The 23,201-nt window shown below is 48.1% G+C and overlaps 1 protein-coding gene across 3 annotated transcripts in view; it reads left to right on the forward strand.

Annotated features, from left to right (window-relative positions):
* The first annotated feature begins 10,846 nt into the window (after positions 1 to 10,846).
* The window catches only part of ACOT7 (acyl-CoA thioesterase 7), a 110,089-nt gene continuing 97,734 nt past the window's right edge, over positions 10,847 to 23,201 (forward strand). The window contains exon 1 of one of the 3 annotated variants that reach the window (XM_055582444.1): positions 10,847 to 10,878. In XM_055582444.1, the coding sequence (XP_055438419.1) occupies positions 10,862 to 10,878 (17 nt within the window). In that variant the 5' untranslated portion in view covers positions 10,847 to 10,861. Of the gene's footprint in view, positions 10,879 to 11,272; positions 11,443 to 13,693; positions 13,723 to 23,201 lie in introns of those variants that run through there. The other 2 variants (XM_055582442.1, XM_055582445.1) reach the window with 2 other exon arrangements.

The raw sequence follows: 23,201 nt of genomic DNA on the forward strand, positions 1-23,201 counted from the left end.
GGAGGCCAGATGGGGGAACTCTTAGGCAGTACCTCTCACCATCAACTGCAGGAAGAACTGCCATTTACGGACCCCAACGGAAGAATTATCAAAAAGAGTCATCAATCACAGATCCCAACAGAAAAATATGAACATTGGATCTCTTACAAGAAATAAAGTAACAGAAACTGCCAATGAGACACTGAACTGTCACTTTTCTCCAACATACTTTCACTCAGAACAAAACCTCCCATCTTCCTCCTTTTTCCTCTGTAACGTAACACTCCTCTCCTCTCCTCTGTTTATTGGTCTTTTGTTATAAAGCTATGGCTTTTGTTATTAAAAAATAACTATGGCTTTTATAGCTTCCCTGTTCTGAATCGCAAATCTCTGCTATTCCTGAATAGACCCATTTTTGCTGCTAAAAATAACTTTTGTTTTTAAGGTCAGCAGGAGCCAGTTATATGTGTTTGTTCACTTTATGGAAATTGTCAAAAGTACACCTAAAACATGTGCACATTTATGTACACAAGTCATACATTGATAAAAATTTAAAATACTAGACTAGGGAATTCCCTGGTGGTCCAGTGGTCAGGACTCATTCTTTCACTGCCAAGGGACTGGGTTCAATCCCAGTTTGGGGAACTAAGATCCCTCCCATAAGGGATAAACCATAAACCACCACCAAAAACACAAGACTAACATGTGTTTTTCTCCAGTTATCTTCAGCTGCAGTGTTGTAGGCACAGAATAGGTGTTAAGTTGGATTTAACCAGGGCTGCGGTTTTATCAAGCAAGAAGTACAAAGAAGCCAGAGAGGGACAAGGGGGCTGAGGGTGGATTCACAGGAAGGCTAGAATGACTGGTGTTACAACAGGAGCAGGTGGGAATGTAACCAAAAGTGGGGACTGGCTGTTTGCCACTCAAATGCCAATAAAGAGGCCAGATTGGTGCAAAGAAAAGTTTGCTTTATTTTGGATGCCTGCAAACTGTGTTGGGGGAGGGTTCTCCAGTCCAAAGGTTGCCTCCCCTCCCACTGACAATCAGTGTGTAAGAGCTTTTATAGGCTAGAGGGGGCTACATGCAGAAACAGCACAGTCAGCTCTGATAGTCATTTTTTTAATAGTCATCTTGAAATTGGTCACCAGTGGTCAGTGTCATCTTGATTGTTTCAGGCACAGTTTACCTTCAGTTCCAAATGGGATCAATTTGTCCCCATTTCTTTGAGACCAATTCTCGGAACTGTGGCAGCTTATGTCATGGCTACACCCTGGTCATCATGTAGTTAACATCTTCCACCTGGTGGAGGTTTCAGTCTCTATAAGACAGCTCATAGGATATGGCTCAGAATATTATCTAGGGCCCTTGAGAAGGAACTAAAGGTCCTTGATTATGTTTAATGACTAAACTATTTTATTTAGTCCTGTTGGACTATTTCAGAGAAGGCAATGGCACCCCACTCCAGTACTCTTGCCTGGAAAATCCCACGGATGGAGGAGCCTGGTAGGCTGCAGTCCATGGGGTCGCTGAGGGTCGGACACGACTGAGCGACTTCACTTTCACTTTTCACTTTCATGCATTGGAGAAGGAAATGGCAACCCACTCCAGTGTTCTTGCCTGGAGAATCCCAGAGACGGGGGAGCCTGGTGGGCTTCCGTCTACGGGGTCTCATGGAGTTGGACACGACTGAAGCGACTTAGCAGCAGCAGCCGCAGCATTGGACTATTTTCCTTCCTTTCCGAATTTTTTCACTTCTCTGATTACACTTACCATTTGGCTAAAGTTTGTCTGTTTAAAAGTCGGACAGAGGACATGGTGGGGGCAAGGACCGTAGGGTCCCACCCCGTGTCAAGAAGGAAAGAGAGGAGATGCGGGAGTTGAGGCCAGGGAGGAGGTGGTTGGGCTGGAGGAGTGAAGGTCTGGAGGTGCTAAGGATTACTGGAGCTGGGAGTGGAAGGCTTAGAAGGAAGATGGTGGTGGAGTCAGACAGAATGATGTCTGAGACTGAGATTTCAGAGTTGTCCTCACTGGTAAAGCTAAGGTCAGGGTGAGATCTTGAGAATGCAGAGCTGAGGCAATGTGGAGGGAAGTCAGGCAGTGGGGGAGGGTTGTCTCCATGGATTAGCAATCACCTGCGCTACATGGGGAGTGGGCTTAGAGAGAGTGATGGCATTCCTGGAGGAATGAGAGGCTATGACAGCTTTGTGATCAGAAGGCTGCAACAAGCAAAGGTAAGGGAGTGCATATTCTGAAGACATTGAAGTTCAAAGAAAATGGTCTGGAAGTACTGATGAGGAAGGACACGACATTTGAGAAATTCTGAATTAGAAATGTCAAGAATCCTTCTATTCACACAAGGGAATACTATATAGCAGCAAACATGGGCAGACTGCTGCTTCGGGAAACACTGATGCTGCAGCCAGTGATCACCTGCCCAGAGGAGGGGTGTCTATGCCTGGGGAAGAGCAGGAGGAGACTTTTGGAGGGCTGGTGATGCTGTCTATCTTGATCTGGGGAGTGGCTTCCATGAGTGTATGTATTTTATTACAATGAATCAAGCTGTGCAATTAGAATTTATGCATTTGTCTGCTTGTATGCATTGCTTATAAATATCCAGATGGTACTGTGCGGTGTCAGGTATGATGGTAAAAAGCCTGGCGCACAGCCAGGTACATACGAGATGCTCGGTATTTGCTGGGTACATGAGAATAATGATAGTTAATTAGTTATAATATCAACCACCATTGACTGAGCTCTTCCTGTGGACTAGGCACTTCCCTCAATGATTCATTGCTTTATTTTTTAATATTCATTTATTTGCTTTTGGCAATGTCAGGTCTTAGTTTGCATCACATGAGATCTTCCTTGTGGCACGTGTGCTTCTCTCTAGTGCAGGGGCCCCTGAGCACTTGGGCTCACTAGTCACAGCACGTGGGCTTGGTTGCTCTGCAGCTTGTGGGATCTTATTTCCCCGACCAGGGATTGAACTTGTATACCCTGCATTGCAAGACGGATCACCTCCAGTAGAGACGTTCTGACCCCCTCAATAATTTACATGTAACTCACTTAATCCTCATAAAAACTCTATTAGGCTATGTATATCTATAGCCATATCTATTTCATCTCTATGTATATACTATTATCCTCATTTTGTGGATGAGGAAACTCAAGCACAGAGGGGTCAAGAAACTTGCCTAAGGCCACACAGCAAGGAGAGTCCCTTGGACTGCAAGTAGATCAAACCAGTCAATCCTAAAGGAAATCAACCCTGAATATTCATTGGAAGGACTGATGCTGAAGCTGCAGCTCCAATACTTCACCTGATGCAAAGAGCCGACTCATTGGAAAAGTCCCTGATGCTGGGAAAGATGAAAGGCAAAAGGAGAAGAGGGCAGCAGAGGATGAGATGGTTGGTTGGCATCACTGACTCAATGGATATGAATCTGAAGAAACTCTAGAAGACAGCGGAGGACAAGGGAGCCTGGTGTGCTGCAGTCCATGGGGTCATAGAGTCAGATGCAACTTAGGACTGAACAACAACAGAGCAAGGAGGTGTCAGGACGTGAGTTCATGCCCTGGGGCCTCAGATCCCTTCATCTTACTCTCTTTGCCAAACAAGGCAGCAGCCCCACTATCAGTTATGAGCTCCCCTAAGGGCATCCCCGGACATCGAATCCTTCTGTGTTTACTGTACTGCTAAGGAAAAGAGCAGCCCAGGTCCCTGAGTGACCTGGACACTTTGACGTGGAGCTTCCCCCAGATCAGGCAGCAGCTTGGTTAGAAATTGGTCTTTCCCTGGGGATCCGGCAGAGAGCAGGGTCATTTCAGAAACACGGCCCCGGTTTTGGAATCTGCCGGGTGGGGCTGGCTGACGGGCAGTAGCACCCCTCTTCACAATGCCACATTGACAAGAAACTCAATTTAAGCATCTCTTGAAAATAAGGGCCCTTTGGCTCTTCAAACAGCAATTGATTTTTTTTTTTTTTTGCTGTGTCAGGTCTTTTGGTGCTTCACACAGGATCTTCACTGAGCCATGTGGGATCTTTCCTTGTGGGGCATGGACTCTCTAGTTGTGGCACGTGGGCTCCGGAACAAGTGGGCTTAATTGCTCCACGGCATGTGGGATCTTAGTTTCCAGACCAGGGATTGAACCTGCATCCCGTACTTACCACTGGACCACCCAGGAAGTCTGAATCAGCAATTATTTGATGAATGAAACAAACATTTTTCTCCAGGTCCCTTCAGAAACAAGGGACCCTAGGTTTTTTTTTTTTTTTTTGCTATCATATGTGTGAGACTAGCAGAGTGACTCTGACTTTGGGTGGCTTTTGTTGTAATCATGGGGTTCCCCATAAAAATTTGAACATGGGAAAGTTTATTCTGATTTTTGGCAAGCACTCTAGCTGTGGGCTGAAGCCTGACAGTGTAAGGATGAAGCATGTGGGAACTCACTCATGCCAGGTGCCGCTACAGAGCTCCTAACTCAGAGACCAGACGCCCAGCTGGCCTGCCAGGCCAAAGGTGTCTGAAAGTCTCTCTCTAACCTACTTATGTGCAGGCACCAGGGCACGGCTATAATGCTAGATTTAAAGCTTTACCTACTTAAGGTCCAAGAGATGATTTCTAAATGCTTCATTTGGAAAATGAATCTACATCTATCCTTAACTCATGGTGTTTTTTTTATTTAAACCTTTTTTTTTCTCTGTATTTTTCTTTTCCATGTAATGACTTATCTTCTTGGCTTGACTTCTCAGATTAGGGTCCTGCTTTTAAATGCTTCCTTTATTAGTTTTGGGATTCACTGGTAGCTCAGCTGGTAAAGAATCCGCCTGCAATGCAGGAGATCTCGGTTCGATTCCTGGGTAGGGAAGATGCGCTGGAGAAGGGATAGCCTACCCTTTCCAGTATTCTTGGGCTTCCCTGGTGGCTCAGCTGGTAAAGAATGTGCCTGCAATTCGGGAGACCTGGGTCCAATCCCTTGGTTGGGAAGGTCCCCTGGAGAAGGGAATGGGCTACCCACTCCAGTATTCTGGCCTGGAGAATTCCATGGACTGTATAGTCCATGGGGGTCACAAAGAGTCGGACACGACTGAGCGACTTTCACTTTCTTATTAGTTTTAGGTTTCCTTGGAGGGTTCATTCTGGGGTCAGAGTCCCAGGGCTTCATGCTCGATTTTAAAGGTGTTAGGAATGTGGTGCACATGAAGTCGTGGGGTCTGCTCTCTAGACAGCCTCTGCAGTTCCCTTTGAGAGTCAGTCCTCCCTTTGTGAACCAGGGCTGTAGGGGTGCTGGGATAGGGGGTTGCACTTCTCTGTTTACATGTTTCCTCCTGGCAACAGGAGGGTTGTGTCCACTCACTTCAGTGGACAAGAAGCACAGTCATGAAGTGTCCAGCATCTCTTAAGAAACACAAGCCTTTTTTTTTTTTTTTTTTTTTACTGTGCCAGGTGGCATGTGGGATATTAACTCCCTGCCCAGGAACTGAACCCCGGACCCCCTGCAGTGGAAGTGCAAAGTCTTAACCACTGGACTACCAGAGAAGTCCCCAAGAAACCCAAATTTTTAGTAAAACAGCTCAATACTACCAACATTAAAAGAAACAGAGAAAGGACTTCCCTAGTGGTCCAGGGATTAGGGCTCTGTGCTTCCACGCAGGGGGCCTGAGTTTGATCCCTGGTCTGGGAACTAATATCCCACAGGATGCGAGGCACAGCCAAATAAATAAATATAAAAGGAACAGACAAGCTGTGTGAGTGGGGGTTGGGGGGGCAGGCCCTCCTCTCCCAGCAGCATCCTCTGCCCAGTGCCCAGGAGGACAAGCAGTGCCTGGAGAATCCTGCAGTGTCCTTCTCTAGTATGAAGCCCAGCTTGAATGAGCGGGACCCCAGTGAGAGGGCTCTGTCCCAAGGTCGGGATCTGAATGTTTGGTCAAATGATCCTGGGCCCAGGAACTCAGGACAGCCTGGTTCCTGGGCTAGTTCACACCACTTGTGTGCTGCCCTTTCTCTGTGCCAGGTGCTCTTCCAAGTGCTTTTTTAAAAAAAAGTTAATCAATTTAATTTTTGGTTGCACTGGGTCTTTGTTGCTGTGCTCAGGCTTTGTCTAGCTGTTGCAGTGTTTGGCCTCCTCTTGTTGCAGAGCACAGCCTCTAGGTGCATGGGCTTTGGTAGTTGTAGCCCACAGGCTTAGTTGCCCCACAGCATATGGAATCTTTCCGGACCAGGGATTGAACCTATGTCCCCTGCATTGGCAGGTGGATTCTTAACCACTGGACCACCAGGGAAGTCCCTAGTCAATTTAAAAAATAATATTTAGGTTTCTTTGTTGTTATTCAGTCGCTAAGTCATGTCTAACTCTTTGCAACCCCATGGACTGCAGCATGCCAGGCTTCCCTGACCATCACTGACTCTCAGAGCTTGCTCAAACTCATGTCCATTCAGTTAGTGATGCTATCCCACCATCTCATTCTCTGTCATTCCCTTCTCTGCCTGCCTTCAATCTTTCCCAGCATCAGGGTCTTTTCCAATGAGGCACATACTTCCATACAGTGCCTCCAATGAGGCACTAACCGTTAGTGCCTGTGTGTGCTCAGTCGCTTCAGTCGTGTTTCTTTGTGACCCCATGTGACCCCCAATGAGGTACATTGGAAAAGACATTGGTCTTTTCTTTGCTTCATGTGGCCAAAGTATTGGAGTTTCAGTTTCTGCATCAGTTCTTCCAATGAATATTCAGGGCTGATTTCCAGAATGAGAAGGAAATAAAGTTCATTAGAGTGGGAGATGCCGTTAGAACAGCAGGCCAGCTCAAGGGAGAACCGATGTTGAACAGGGGTCCTTAGTTCACTTTTATACCCAGGGTACAAGGAGTGGGATAGAAGTCTTGCAGGTCATTTGCTGATTGGATGAGGCATGTATACTGGGAGGCATGTATACTTCTCCCTGTGGGGTAGGAGGGGAGACAGCTTATACTGTAGTTGCAACATGGGGGAGGGAAGGACAATAAGGGTCTGGTTTTTCTGTTCCTGCATTCCAATACCCTCCTTGGTTTTATCTGCTCTTTTGTCCTTGGGTCACCATGCTAACCAGGGACTAAACCTGGACAACTGCAGTGAAAGCCCAGAATCCTAACCGTTAGTGCCTGTGTGTGCTCAGTCGCTTCAGTCGTGTTTATTTGTGACTCCATGGACTGTAGCCCACCAGGTCCACTGTCCATGGGATTCTCCAGGCAAGAATCCTGAGTGGTTTGCCACGTCCTTCTCCAGGGGATCTTCCCAACTCAGGGATGGAATCCATGTCTCTTACATCTCCTGCATTGTTGGTGGATTCTTTACCTAACCACTAGGCCTCTGGGGAATTCTCCCTTATTTTCAACGTAAGTAATTATTTTCAGTTAATTTTCAAAGAGATTATACCAATTTATATTCCACTATTGGTGTATGAGAATTCCTGTTGCTTCATATTCATTAGTATATAGTGACATGAAAAAATAATAAAAACAGATGAGGCCTCTCTTTAGGCCTTACCCCCTAGTCCTTTCCCTCAAAGTTTACAAGTGTCAAGTTTATGTCTTTCCAAAAAATTTTGAATAAATTTTTACATGATGCTTTTTATTACAATTTGTAGACAATATTTCTGGTCCAAAAAAAGTGTATGCAAATTAAGTAACTGCTGCTGTTAAATATGATGCTGTTAGCAAACCTCTCTTGATTCATTCTTATAATATTTATTGCTTATTATATGCTCTTCTAGGAGCTTGGAATAGCACCATGAACAAGACAGTAAAAAATTCCTATCCTCAGGGCACATTCATTGTAGTTAGGCAAGAAAAACTAAATCGAGGAATAAAATAAATATTAAATGGTATTAAGTGCAAAGGAGAAAAATCAGCCAGAAAAGAGGATAGGGAACATGGAGGGCTTGTAATTTAGATAGGATGGTGGGGAAAGGCCTCGTTTAGAACGTGATATCAAAGACTTGAGGATGTGAGGTGGTGAGCCCATGGGTGCCTGAGGAAAGTGTGGCCCAAGTGTATCTGGGGACTATGGGAGGGGTCAAATGGCTGGGTATGAGCAAGGGGGAGAGCAGGATCAGAGGCCACAAGTACAGAGGAAGGAATGGGCAGATTCTGGAATCACAGGGAAACATCATCACATTCTAGCTATTTAAAAAATTTTTGGCTGAGCTGGGTCTTTGTGGCTTTGCACAGGTTTTCTCTAACTGGGGTGAAAAGTGAAAGAGAAGTCGCTCAGTCGTGTCCGACTCTTTGAGACAGCATGGACTGTAGCCTACCAGGCTCCTCTGTTCATGGGATTTTCCAGGCAAGAACACTGGAAGGGGTTGCTATTTCATATTCCAGGAGATTTTCCCAACCCAGGGATTGAACCTAGGTCTCCCCCATTGTAGGCAGATACTTTACCATCTGAGCCACCAGGGAAGTCCAACTGTGGTGAAGCAGAGGCTACTCTTTGTTGCGGTAGGCCGCCTTCTCATTGTGGTGGCTTCTTTCTTTGCACAGGCACTAGGGGGTGTGGTTTTTCAGTAGTTTCAGCACTAGGGCTCAGAAGCTGTGGCGAATACCTTAGCTGTTCCACGGGATGTGGAATCTTCCCGAACCAGGGATGCTCAGGTGTCCCCTGCACTGGCAGATGGATTCTTATCCACTGAGCCACCAGGGAAGTCCCAGACTTATTTTGAACATAGAGCTGGCAGGATTCGCCCATGGGCTGGATGAAGGGTATGAGAGGAATTATTAGCTTGAGCAACTGGAAGGAAGGAACTGTAATTTACCAAGATGGGGAAGACTGCAAGAGGACCAAGTCTGGGGGAGTGGGAGATGTCTATTATATAATCACAGTGAGGTGTGGCCTCGGCTGGGGATACAGGAGTCTGGGATTTAGGGGAGTGGTCTAGGCTGGAGCCATCTGGTAGGTAGTTGTTCAGTCAATAGCATTTAAAGCCATAAAACAGGATGAGCCCCCAAGAGTCCAAACATTGCTTGGGGGTTCTCCAAAGTCCTGAGAGGAAGGAATGGAGATGGACCAGCACAGCAAGCTGTACAGAGAGGCCAGAAGAGTAGGAGTACATGGCAAGGAATAAGCATTTCAAGAAGAGAAGGATCATGCCAGCTCCATACTGTTGAGAAGTCAAGTAAAATGACTTCTGACAAAGGATTATTGGATTTAGCAACTTGCAAGGAATTAGTGACCTTGATAAACTGAGCGGAAGAGACAAAAGCTAGAGTGGAGTAGGTTCCAAATAGAACAGAAGCAGGGGAAGAGGAGAGTGGCTGTGTTTATAAACAGCTCTTTTGAGAAGTTTTGCTGAAAGAGAGGGATGGAAATGGCCCCACTAGCTTGAGAAGAAAGTAGGAAAAAAAAAAAACAACCCCTAAAATGGGGAGGTGACAGACTCTTCGAGATCAGTGTAAATCTCATGATGTTTTTGCTAAGGGATTGGGTCCCCCACTGCTCTCCTTTAAAGCAGAGCAACATCATAAACCATTGGCAATCACACACAAGTGGATTACCTCGGACTATGGTTTTTCTCCCTACAGAATCCAGGACACAAGAAGAAGCGGGTTGGCTGTTATCTTCCCTGGCTTCTTCTGGCCTGGGGGGCCCTATCACACCAAACTGCTGACAGATGCTGTCTTGGGCCAAAGGGTAGCCACATCCTTCTCCAAAGGTGCTGATTTTGCTCCAGGTTTTTTTTTTGTTTTGTTTTTGGCCTCACCCTGGGAGGGACCTGGCTATTTAATCCTGAACCACTTAGCCCAGTCCTCAGTCTAGGAATTTCCTCAGCAGGTGGTAGGAGTCAGGGTTTTTTGTGTCCTGGCTTTGTCCCCAGATCAGATTTTGAGCTTTTTGAAGAAAGGAATGTCTCCAAGTCTCACAGTCCTGAGCCCACCTACGCATGTAGGGCAGGGCTTCAGGAAATCCTCATTCCTTCGTACTGACTGTCCTGGAATGGCTGTTTAGAGAGTGGGAATGAGCAGGGAAGATGAGCAGAGAGTAAGAAAGGCCCTAACTTCTTCACCTGCTTTCCCTGAACTCATTTCATCTCCCCACAGGTCTGGAAGGTGACTACTATTACACCATTTAATAAATAAGGAATCTGCCTTGCCTACGACTGCAGACCCTGCTAGTGCTCCTGGGTTCCATCACAAGAAATTTATTTCAGGACCAATATTGGAAGAAGTTAAACAGGCCTGGTGACCCTAGATGTTTCCAGCGATTTAATTAGTATAAATGGGGCCTCCCCCATTAAAGGTTATTAAAGGTATCCCCCATTACGTTAAAGGTAACGGCAACACACCTCAGTATTCTTGCATGGGAAGTCCCACAGACAGATAAGCCTGATGGGGGTGGGGAGGTGAGAGGGCTACAGTCCATGGGGTTGCAGGAGAGTCGGACACGACTTAGCCACTCAACAACCAACAATAAATAGGGGAGCTTGATTTCTGTGGGTTTTGATTTTTAAAAGCCTGACTACAGAAGCAATTTGTGTTCCTGGTAAAAAGCTCGGAAAGAGTCAAGTCTCACGAGGAGTACAAAGTTCTCCAAAATTTCGCAGGCAGGGTGATCACTTCTCCCCTATTTCTTGCGCGGATTTGGTCGTGAATTGCACTACAGGGCACTCGTTGTGCAACGTAACAGACCTTTAGGCCTCCTCTCTGCAGGACACGTATCGCTAACCAAAGGCTCGGCTCTCTGGGCAAGTCTTTCAGAAATGACCCAGAGGTGGTTTCCAGCGGGCGGTGTGGACAGATCCCAGTTTCCGGCCTCTCGCCAGCAGCTGCGTGTCCCTGCAACAGAGGCACTCGCTGGGGCCTGATGGTTCCAGGCTCCCGGGTTGGTGCACTCACGTGCCTCCCAGCTCGGCCATGAAGGTTCCTTTACGGTAAACCGCCCCCAATTTCCTCTCAGGGCTGATCTGAGAAGGCGCGTGCCGGCCGCGGCCTCCTGCTGGCTTTTCAGCCCACGCAGAAGGCAAGGCCTCAGCGTACGGCCCCGCCGCGCGGTGGGCGCGCCCCTAGGCCCGCGAACTGTCGGGCACGCGCGGGGGAAAGCCCCATATGAACACGCTCCGCGCTGGCCGAGGCTCATTCTCGCCGCCGCCCAGTCCCGTGTCGGCGCCGCCCAACCGCCGCCGAACCTTCTGGAAGCGGCGCCCCTCCGCCGCCAGAACCGGACGCCGGGGGAGCGGACACCGGCCCTGGGGCAGGGCGAGGGCGGGTATGCGGGGCGGAGCTTCGAGGGAAGCCGCGTTCGATTCGCCTTCGGCGGCCAGGCCCCGCCTCTCTGGCGCTATGGCTCCGCCTCCCCCCTCCCCCTCCATGGCGCCCCCCGGGCTCATTCATTCCGCGCCCGGCCTTCTAGACACCTGCGCGCTCCCTCAGCCGCCCGCCGCCGCCACAATGTCGGGCCCCGCCACCGAGACCCCGTCTGCCATCCAGATCTGCCGGTAAGAGGGGCGCGCGGCGGGCGGGCGGGCGGGGGGCCAGGGGGCCTGGCGGACCCCCATCGGCCCCACGCTCTCCCCTTACCCAGTCCCCGCCTCCGCCGAACCGGTCACCTCCGGATCCCGCCCGCCCGCCGCGGCTGGAATGCTCCTTAGATGCCACGGAGCCGGCAGCCTCCCCGCGCGCCGCCGCGCCGGCCTCCGGCGCATCTCTTGGGTGGCGCCGCGGTCACGCAGGCCGTTTGCGCGAGGAAACGGCGCGGCGCCCTTCCCAGGGCGGGGGTCGGAGCGCGGCCCCCCGTGCCCCGCCCAGCTCCGCCCCGCCGGGTGGCTGAGCATGCTGGGGCCTCACCCCAGGTCCCACTGAGATCCCTAATTCGAGGTCGTTATCCGGGCGGTGGTGCAAAGCCATCCGGATCCCCGGACATGTGCTGCGCAGGTAACCCACTCGGCTGGGCGGCGGCCAGAACCCTTTGAGCCCTGGAGTAGGCGCCCGAGTGGGCGAGGGCTGCAGTTACGCAGTCCTTGCAGTACCCTGCCCAGGTTTTGCTGTGAGGGAGGCGGCTGTTAACCGGAAGAAGAGGAAATACCTTTCCCTTCTGACAGTCAGAGCTAAGAACAGTGGATGGTCCATTGAGCCCGGAAGCATCTTACAGAATGGGGGTAAAGGGTTCTTGTCAGGGGCCCACCCCAGCCTTCCTCCTCTGGTGCTGGTGGGTAGAGGGCCCGAGGATGCGCAAGACCTCGAGCCGGCTCATTTCCGACCGGAGCAGGGTAACCTCAAGGTTACCTTCCATTCCCTCGAACCTAACGGAAGCGGGTCTAGCCTGAGCTGAGGAATGGCGAGGAGTCTGGAAGGCCCTGCAGGCGCTGAGCTGCAGGCAGGGCCTGTGCTTCCTGCACCACCGACAGTGACAGCACCTTCCTGTTTGGCTCGGCTCCTCAGATTCTGAGGTTGGGCGTCACACTGACTTTGGGTTCAAGCCAAGTTAGTTTCCTGAGGATATTGACGTCTCGGAAGAGACAAAGGCTAGGCGCGCTGAGCTGGTTCCGTGGGGTCCCCTGAACCCAGCCCTACTTCTGACTCAGTCGGAGTCCTGTCCCTACCTCAAGGTCAGTTTTGACTTTTCTAGGGAGAGGACATTTTTGAGAGAGCCTTGTGCCATTGATTTGTTATTGGCTGTGTGACTGTCCTGGTCCCACCTTCTCCAGGTTAGGGGGATAGTAGTCGAAGTAACTGATCCTAAGAGACAGACAGGCCTGGAATCAGGTTCTTGGGGTCAGTCTCTACCTCATAATGGCCAAGTGACCTTGGAGCTCATCATTTACAAAGGGTTTGTTCATTATTTGCGTCTGGTTTGGTGTGCCCGGCATTTCCGGGAGGGTGGATGACAGGGATCCCAGGAGACTCTTAAGGTTATTCAGCCACAGGAGGAGGGAGGGGGTGCAGCTCCTGACAGGTCTCCTGTCTCCAGACCCACCTGTTTTCCATCTGCTCCCTGCAAAAGTAGATACTGATTCAGTTTACTCATGGAAGGCTGGGCTTTTATTTATTAATACTTCATCAGGATGGTGAATAGCCCATCTATACATAGTACTTTTTTAAAAACCAGCTTCTAATATAGTTAATAAACAGCCTTAGGCACTTACACATGGGCCCACACTTCTTGTTCATAATGCCTGCTTACTTGGTTGCCTCTCCGTATTCACAATGGCACGTTGTCTTGGGTTTGGGACATGGGGGTGGGATCCCTGGTGGAGGTGAGCCTCAGGTGGCCAACACAACTGTCAAAGAGAATGGAAGGGGGTTGTGATGAGGTCCCTGGTCACAAGGGCTTGGCCCAGAGAAACCCCAGGACACTGTAGTGGAGGTAGCAGCAGGGTGGAGCCCTTTAAGGACATCTGAGCAGACACCTCATGTTGAAAGAGGAGCCTTCTGGCCTAGAGCAGCCCAGCCATGAATTTAATTAAGTGTCCCTGGTTGCCTTCAAGGAGTGAAATCCCCCAAGGGAGGGTCCCCAGCTTAGGGAGTTCACAGTCTAGCAGGGAGAGGATCCCACAACCTCCACCATCCTAGACAAGTGTTGTCCCATGCTCTTGGTTCAGAAGGAGGTGTTGAAGGGAGAGGGGCTCTAAAGGCTGGGGAAGGCAGTGCCAGGTCTAGCTGTGAATATGGCCTCTGGCTCTTGGAAGCTGCCTAACTTTTTGACCCTCATTTTGTCATGCGTGCTCCAGATGCTAAACAAAGTGTTATCCAGGGCCTGGCAGAATGGCTTCCACTTGGTAAGTAAATGGAAGCTTTTTTTGTCTGAGAAGCGGGACCCAGACTCAGGAAGCTGAGGGCGTGGTTGGAATGCCAGTTCTGCCTCTTGCTGGTGTGGGCTTCAGACCTCAGCATTCTTGTCTTGTGCCTGTTGTCACTGTGAGATATAAAACCTTTGGCACAGTGCTGCTGCTGCTGCTGCTAAGTCGCTTCAGTCGTGTCCGACTCTCTGCGACCCCATAGACGGCAGCCCTCTAGGCTCCTCTGTCCCTGGGATTCTCCAGGCAATACTGGAGTGGGTTGCCATTTCCTTCTCCAATGCATGAAAGTGAAAAGTGAAAGTGACGTCGCTCAGTCATGCCCAACTCAGCCCTAGGCAGTTGTAAACAAAAGGAGCAGTTTACCTCAGAGCCTGAACTTTGGATAGCAAGCCACTGCGGTGTGCTGTCTCCTCCTTTTCTTTTCTGGATGCAGCCGGGGATCAAACCTGTGCTTCCTGCATTGGAAGCGAGGTGTCTTAACAGCTGGACTGCCAGGGAAGTCCCATGTACCCCGTTATGATTGAGCCCCACAAGAAAGCTCTGCAACAGCATTTAAAGTCTCAGAAGAGCCTTTTTCTTTGGTTTTATTCTTAGTGATGCTAATTCATATTTTGTTAACAAATTGCTTTTTCCCTTGTTTGACCCAGAGTTCTAGAATGTCAGATGGGAATGACCCCTAGAAACTCCCAGCCCAACTCTGTCATTTTACAGATAGGGGAAAATGAGGCTCTCAGAAGTTACAGACTTGGACCAGGGTGGCCTTGGACCCAGCTAGCCAAGGGAGTGAAGGCATCTGGTGGGTTGTTCCCTGTCGGGTGTTCCATTGTGGTTTTTTTGTTTTTTTTTTTGCCACCTTATGGCTCGTGGGGCTTCCCTGACCAGGAACTGAACCTGCATCCCCTGCAGGGGAAGCACAGTCTTAGCCACTGGACACAAGGGAAGTCCCCCACTGTCATGGTTTGTCTACTGCTCAAGCTCACATTCACATCTAGTTGTGAGGCTCAATTGTGGCATCAGCATGGGCCTCTAGTAGGAGCTCCTAGGTGTTAGTCCAAATGAAGTTAAAGGTCATGTCCCATACCAGGCTGTTAGAGTGTGATGGAGATGCTCTGTGTCTGCAGCGTGCCGGGCACTAGCCACAAGTAGCCACTGAGTGGCGGTTGAGGTGCAGTTGGATGTGGAGGAATTGAATGTTTAATTGCATTTGTTTGTTGCGTAAGTCGTGTTGGACTCTTGTGACTCCATGAACTGTAGCACACCAGGCTCCTCTGTCCATGGGATTTCCCAGACAAGAATACTGGAGTGGGTTGCCATTTCCTTCTCCACGGGAACCTTCCCCACCCAAGGATCGAACCCAACCCAAGGATTGAACCCTTGTCTCCTGCACCGGCAGGCAGGTTCTTTACCACTGAGCCACCAGGGGAGTCCCACATATAAATTTGTTTAAGTGTAAGCAGGCTGGCTTCCTGTGGCTGGTGGCTACCTTGTGGGACAGTGTAGTAAGGAGAGGAATTTAAAAACCAGGATTCCTGGTAGGTCTCTGATGGCAAGGTTTCCTAAGGGAAGCTTGGGGAAACTTTGTGGGGACTGTAGTTAGCTCTCCAGCAACAGAGCCAATGGAGGGAGACCTTAGCAGACACAGCCTCCCAGGCAGGTAACCTGGAATCCTTTATTTGTAGGTAGATGTGTCAAGTCTACAAGGTTTTCTTTTGCTTGCCCTGCTTTTCCATGTAAATCTGCTCCTAAGTGTCTTGAGCTCAGGGACTGCTTTGTTTTTCTCTTGTGCCAGGAATGCCCAGCAAAGCACCTGATGCCAATAAAGATGAATGAAATGGACCTGAATTTTAGTACAATTATGCCTCATTTTATTGCGTCTAAATTTATTGCGTTTTGAAGGTTGTTCATTGTTCAGTAGCTAAGTTTTGTCCGACTCTTGGGGACCACATGGACTGCAGCATGCCAGGCTTCCCTGTCCTTCACTATCTCCTGGAGTTTGCTCACATTCATGTCTGTTGAGTTGGTGATGCCATCCAACCATCTCATCCTCTGTTGCCCCCTTTTCCTCCTGCCTTCATTCTTTCCCAGCATCAGGGTCTTTTCCAATGAGTCAGTTCTTCGCATCAGGTGGCCAAAGTATTGGAGCTTCAGCTTCAGCATCAGTCCTTCCAGTGAATATTCAGGACTGATTTCCTTTAGGATTGACTGGTCTGATCTCCTTGCAGTCTAAGGGACTCTCAAGTCTTTTCCAACATCACAGTTTGAAAGCATCAATTCTTCTGTGCTAGACCTTCTTTATGGTCCAGCTTTCACATCCATACATGACTATTGGAAAAGCCATATCTTTGACTATACAGACCTTTGTCTGTAAAGTGACTTGTCTGCTTTTTAATACGCTGTCTAGGTTTGTCATAGCTTTGCCAAGGAGCAACCGCCTTTTAATTTCATGGCTGCAGTCACTGTCCACATTGATTTGGGAGCCCAAGAAAAGAAAATCTGTCCCTGTTTCTACTTTTTCACCATCTATGTGCCATGAAGTGACAGGACCAGATAGCGCGATCTTCGTTTTTTGAAGGTTGAGTTTTAAGCCAGCTCTTTCACTCTCCTCTTTCACCTCATCAACAGGCTCTTTAGTTCCTCTTTGCTTTCTGCCATAAGAGTGGTGTCATCTACATATCTGAGGTTGTTGATATTTCTCCTGGCAGTCTTGATTCCAGGTTGTGGTTCATCCAGCATGGCATTTCACATAATGTACTCTGCATATAAGTTAAATAAGCAGAGTGACAGTATACGGCTGGTGGTGGTGTTCAGTTGCCTAATTGTGTCCAACTCTTTGTGACCCCCATGGATTGCAGCGTGCCAGGTCTTTCTGTCCCTCACCATCTCCCAGAGTTTGTCCAAGTTCATGTCCATTGCATTGGTGATAGGTACAGTTGGTAGATATGCCAATAAAGATGAATGGATGGACCTGAATTTTAGTACAGGTACACCTCATCTTATTGTGTCTCACTTAATTCCAGAATGAAGGTACTGCATTTTTTGTTGTTGTTGTTGCAAACTGAAGGTTTTGTGGCCACTTTGCATTGTCAGGTGATGGTTAGCAATTTTTTTAAAAACATTTATTAATTTTTTTGGCCACGTTAGCATTTTTTTAAAACATTTATTCATTTATTTGGCTGCATTGTGTCTTGGTTGCAGCATGCAGGCTCTTTGTTGTGGCATCAGGGTGCCTCTTGTTGCAGAGCATGGGCTCAGTAGTTGTGGTCCACAGGCTTAGTTACACCAAGGCATGTGAGATCTTAGTTCCCCAACCAGGGATCAAACCCATGTCCCCTGCATTGCAAAGCAAATTCTTAACCAGTGGACCACCAGGGAATTCCTGAGGGTTAGCATTTTTTGGTGATAAATTCTTTTTAATTAAAAATTTTTTTAATTGAAGCATAGTTACTGTATAATATTATACAAGTTATAGGTATACAATATAGGTGGGCTTCCCTGGTGGCTCAGCTGTAAAGAATCCACCTGCAATATAGGAGCTGCAGGAGACGCAGGTTTGATCCCTGGGTTGGGAAGATTCCCCTGGAGGAGGGCATGGCAACCCACTCTGGTATTCTTGCCTGGCAAATCCCAAGGACAGAGGAATTTGGCAAGCTACAGTTCATAGTGTCGCAAAGAGTCAGACACGACTGACTTAGCATGCATGCATATACGATATAGATATGTGATTTTTAAAGGTTATACTCCATTTATGCAGTGTAGTCAGTGCTCAGTCATGTCCAACTCTTTGCTGCTCCATGGACTGTAGCCTGCCAGGCTTCTCTATTCATGGAATTGTCCAGGCAGGAATACTTGAGTGTGTTACCATGTCTTCCTCCAGGAGATCTTCCTGACCCAGGGATGGAACCTGCGTCTCCTGCATTGGCAGGTGGATTCTTTACCACTAACAACAGCTGGGAAATCCATACTCCATTTATAGTTATAAATATTGGCTATATTCCCCATGCCGTAGGTATAAAATAAAATGTTTTTTAAGTTAAGGGGTGTACCCTATTTTTTTAGGCATAATCCTATTGCACATTTAATAGTGTAACTTTTGTATGCACTGGAAACCAAAACAGTCCTGTGGTTTGCTTTATTGCGATACGCATTTTACTAGAACTGAACTCACAATATTTTCGAAGTAGGCCTGTTTGGAATTTTTTTCTCTTCGGGGCTTTGTCTTTGGGCTCACAGCAGAGTTAATGAAAACACAGAATCTGAGTTACAGAAACCACACTTGAAGGTAGTGTTCTGGAACATTCCATAAAACGATGCCTAGTGCTGGCTTCCTTCCTGTGGAGATGTGGGTGCTTGTGGCTGAAGATGCAGTCTTTGCAGCCCAGGGAGCCTGTGGTGGGTGAGGCTGTGCTCACCCACCATCCCACCTCTGCCTGTAACCTGGCCAGGCAGCCCAGCCTCACCCTTGGCTTGGCACCACCACTGACCAGCTCCCTGGTTTCAGTCAGGCCAGGAGTTGTGTTCCCCTGTGGGTGGGCTTTTTCTGGGGAGGGGGTCCCAACCTGGGGTGGTGACTGTGTGTATGAACCTCCTGGTCAACTTCCTTTAACTCTCAGAGGTATCCTGAGGGGGAGGGTAAACTCTATGGTCACGCACTCACGGGCTACCTATATCTGACCAACAGAGGAAGCTTGTTATAAATCCTGATTTCCTGCATACAAATGATTTCAGTAGAAAATCAACAAAATCTGATTTTAGAGCATTTATGAGATACTTGGGGGAAACTTGACTAGTCCCTCGATAAAGATGCTAAGGAATTTCTGGGTTTTTCATTGTCCACGCCATGAGGCCTGTGGGACCCTAGTTCCCAGACCAGGGATTGAACCCACAGGCCCTGGAGTAGCAATACAGAGTCTTAACCCCTGGACCACCAGGGAAGTCCCTGTGAACTTTTTCCATAACTACCCAGAGCTGGAAAGAACTCACATCTTCATTGTCTGATAAAGAGATAATGAAAAGTACTCGGCAACAGCAGCAAGAATCACTGATACACACACACACACACACAAAACTCAAAGAGCTACACTGAGTATCTGACTCCATTGATGAGAAATTCTAGAAAAGGCAGAACTGTAGTGATAGAAAGCAGACCTGTGTGCCAGAGGCCAGAGCTGGGGGGAAACCAAGTGCAGAAGGGCAGGAGGGCACTTTGTGCTGTGCTGGAAATGTTCCATCACAGCTGTGGTCCCTTACACAGGTGTGTGGTGGGAAGTGGGACCCCTTAAGGCCAGGGCCAGAGAACAGGACTCTTGTCTAACACACAGAAATGAACTGTCCGAGGAGACACATGAGCTGACACAAAGCAAGAGATGTTATTGGCGAGGGGCGCCTGGGCGGAGAGAAGTAGGGTAAGGGAGCCCAGGAGGACTGCTCTGCCCGGTGGCTCGCAGTCTTGGGTTTTATGGTGATGGGGTTAGTTTCTGGGGTGTCCTTGGCTAATCAAACCCTCGTGGTGGCACACAGGCAGCTCAGGCAAGATGGATGCCAGAGAAAGGATTCTGGGAGGTGGTCAGACATATGGTGTCTCCTTTTGACCTTTCCTGAGCTCTTCCGGTTGGTGGTGACTTACTAGTTCCGTGTTCCTTATGAGGCTCTCCTGTCGTAAAATAACTCACACAAATGACGACTAGGGTTGCCTGGCCAGGGTGGGCGGTTTCAGAGTGTGCTCCCCCTAACAGGTGTATACACTTTTCAAAAGTGAACTGTAGGTGATTTTATGGTATACACATTGTACCTCAGTAAAGGTTATTACTATTTTTTAAAAAGCCATAACTACAATGCAATTACCTCACCTTAAGAAAAAAAAAGGGGAATTCTCTGGCAGTCCAGTGGTGAGGTTCCGCATGCTATGAAGTGCAGTCAAAAAGAAAAGTGTTCACAACTGCAGATTTCAAAATGTTTTGAACGTAGCTGAGGAAACTTGAGCACTTACTTGCTATTTAGTGCTATTGAGAGGATCTCCTTTCTGCTTGGTAAATGGGATGCTGCCCAATTCACAAGCTGTTGAGTAAAGCCAATTAAAAAAAGTTATATTAATGAATTTGTATTGTTTTAGGTGGGTAATTGTTTTGTGGTTCTGTTTTTATTTTTATTCTTTGGCCCTGTGGCATGACTTATGGGATCTTAGTCCCCTGACCAGGGATTGAATCTGGGGCCTTGGCAGTGAAAGTGCCAAGTCCTAACCATTGAACTGCCAGAGAATTCCTGTGGTCTGGTTTTAAAACAGAGTCTTCATCTCTTGGAGGAAATGCTGAGATATTTATGAATGCCAATCTGTGCCCTCTGAGATTTCTTTCAGTCTTGTTACCAAGTCCAATCTCGCTCTGCTCATCACACAACAGGCCAGTGAATTCGGGAGATGAGGTGTTGAGGCAAGGAAAATGACTTTATTCGGAAAGCCAGCTGACCGAGAAGATGGCAGGCTAGCGCCTCAAAATAACCATCTTCTTGGGGTCTGGATGCCAGGTTCTTTTATACATCAGAGAGAAAGAAACAAGGAGGAACTAAAGTCAAAAGGCAGAATGGAGAAGGAGGTGCAGTGGGGAAGTAAAGTGAAAGGGTCTTCAGTCTTATAAAACATCTCCAAGGGAATGGCCAGCCTTAGAAGGGGTGTGTTAATCTCTTCTATTCACAGCTTGTTATTGTTCAGTCTTTCAGTTGTGTGGACTCTTTGTGACCCCATGGACTGTAGTACACCAGGCCTCCCTGTCCATCACCAACTCCCAAAGCTTGCTCAAACTCATGTCCATTGAGTTGATGATGCCATTCAACCGTCTCATCCTCTGTCGTCCCCTTCTTCTGCCTTCAATCTTTCCCAGCATCAGGGTCTTTTATAAAGCATTGGCTCTTCACATCAGGTGGCCAAAGTATTGGCGTTTCAGCTGCAGCATCAGTCCTTCTAATGAATATTCAGGATTGATTTCCTTTAGGAAATCGACTGGTTTGGTCTGGGACAAACTATCTCTCCAGAAGCTGAACAAAGGCACCTTAGTTTACAGTCAAGCAGAGGGGCAGGGTCTTCCAGGCCTGCCATTAAGTATGATTATAATAACAAAAGCAATGGAAAGTAAGTCAAAAAAACTGTTGCAATGTGGAGTCAAAATAGGCTTCTTCCCTGCATCAGTCACACCTGGAAGCCGGAGGGGAGCCAGAGCCCATCTTTTGAAGCTGTTTGCTGGGGACCTTGGAACCTACTGCCTTCTCTCTACTGGGCAAAGCCTCTTAATGTTGTCCACATTAAAGAATAAGAAAGTGAAAGTGAAGTCGCTCAGTCGTGTCCGACTCTTTGCGACCCGTGGACTGTATTGTAGCCCACCAAACTCCTCCGTCCATGGGATTCTCCAGGCAAGAATACTGGAGTGGGTTGCCATTTCCTTCTCCAGGGGATCCTCCCGACCCAGGGATCTGTCACGCGAGTGTATGTTCCTTGGTTCTTTGTCTCGTCACAACAAAGATTTGGAACAACAGACATTAAAGCCCTCGGCGCGTCACAGCTCTCGGGTCTTGGACAAACCGTGCTACAGCTCTTAGGCAAATCAGTGTTACAGCTCTATTTTATTTAGAAGATAGAAGAGAGAGAGAGTGTGAGAGAGAGAGAGAGAAAGAAAGAAAAGAGCGCACGCGCAGGAGAGAGAGAGAGAGTCCCAGAGAAAGCGCTTTGGCTCCTCCTTTTATATGTTTTTTCCTCCACCTGGGCCTGCCCTATGCAAATTGGGCTTAGCCAGGAGTGCTGTTTGTTCTGCCTGAAGTCTTCACTCTGGTCCTCGGACCTTCCTTTGACCTTCCTTGTCTTTTAACCACCGCCATTTTGGACTCCTTTTCCCTATTCTACCTGTCACACAAGTGTATGTTTCTCGGTTCTTTGTCTCGTCACAACAAAGATTTGGAGCAACGGACATTAAAGCCCTTGGCGCGTCACAGCTCTTGGGTCTTGGACAAACCGTGCTACAGCTCTTAGGCAAATCAGTGTTACAGCTCTGTTTTATTTAGAAGATAGCAGGAGAGAGAGAGAGTGAGAGAGAGAGAAAGAAAAGAGCGCAGGCACGTGGGAGAGAGAGTCTGTGAGAAGGCTCTTTGGCTCCTCCTTTTATATGTTTTTTTCCTCCACCTGGGCCTGCCCTATGTAAATTGGGCTTAGCCAGGAGTGCTGTTTGTTCTGCCTGAAGTCTTCACTCTGGTCCTCGGACCTTCCTTGTCTTTTAGCCACCACCATTTTGGACTCCTTTTCCCTATTCTACCTACCTAACATTCCCCCCTCAAGAGATGGGAGGCCCAATTCTTTGGGAATAGGGGTGTCGAGGTAGTCCTTATAGCGGTGTCCAGGGGCGTGTGATATTGTCCGTGGTCGGCTGTAGTTTTATACCTTTGTTGAACTGGCACTGCATGTTGTAGCTGGTTGACCCAGGCAGAGACAAAACAGGTTAGACAACTGACAGTACATGGAATAATCATAAGCATCATCAATATAGCATAACAAGGACTAGTAGGGACATTGGTCAGTTTTAAATTCACATCGCCAGGATAGCTCAAGTCCCTACTTGTTCAGGGATCAGAAGATCTATCTCCTGTCTGTCTTGGAGTACAGTCTCTGTCAAGCTGTGTTGGCTCCTTAGAGTTATCCTGAGAAATCTTATCCCCAGAAACCAGATTTTAGGGGTATTCATTAGAATGGCACTCATTGGTAGTTCTGAACAGATATCTGAGATCTCCCAGGGGCTCACAGGTGTATTGAGTGTCCTCTTCTGTTTTTTTCCATGGCTTGACTCGTGAGTAGTGAATCCAGGAGTCATGTCCTGGTACCTTGACTGTGGGGGTAGAAAGTATTACAGGGTAGGGGCCCTTCCATGTGGGCTGGAGTTGAGCCTTTGGGGACCCATCTTTCCAGACTTTAATTAGGACTTGAGTTCCTGGAGCATATAGTGGTGACTCTTTAGAATCTTTTGGGTCCTGGTTCATACCCCACAAGTGTAGATCCTGTTGGAATTGCCCAATGGCTATGGTATAAGACTGGAGGGTCTGAACCTCTGGATCTAGGAAGAGGTCATTGACATAAACAAAAGGTCTCCCATATAGCATCTCATAAGGACTAAGACCAACCTGTTCCTTAGGGGCAATGCGGGTGTGGAGGAGAGCTATTGGTAAAGCCTCCTTCCATCACAGGGAGGTCTCCTGGGTTATCTTTTTTATCACTGATTTTAAGAATTGATTGGCTCTTTCTATTTTTCCTGAAGATTGAGGCCTCCAGGCACAATGGAGATAATAAGTAATGCCCAATGCTTTCGAGACTCCTTGGGTGACCTTAGAAGTAAATGATGTCCCACTGTCACTTTGTAATGACCTGGGCAGACCAAATCTTGGAATGATTTCATGGAGCAGGTTTTTTTTTACCACCTCCTCAGCCTTCT

Source organism: Bubalus kerabau, chromosome 5 (genome assembly GCF_029407905.1).
Source record: "Bubalus kerabau isolate K-KA32 ecotype Philippines breed swamp buffalo chromosome 5, PCC_UOA_SB_1v2, whole genome shotgun sequence".
In the NCBI taxonomy this organism is placed as follows: domain Eukaryota; kingdom Metazoa; phylum Chordata; class Mammalia; order Artiodactyla; family Bovidae; genus Bubalus; species Bubalus kerabau.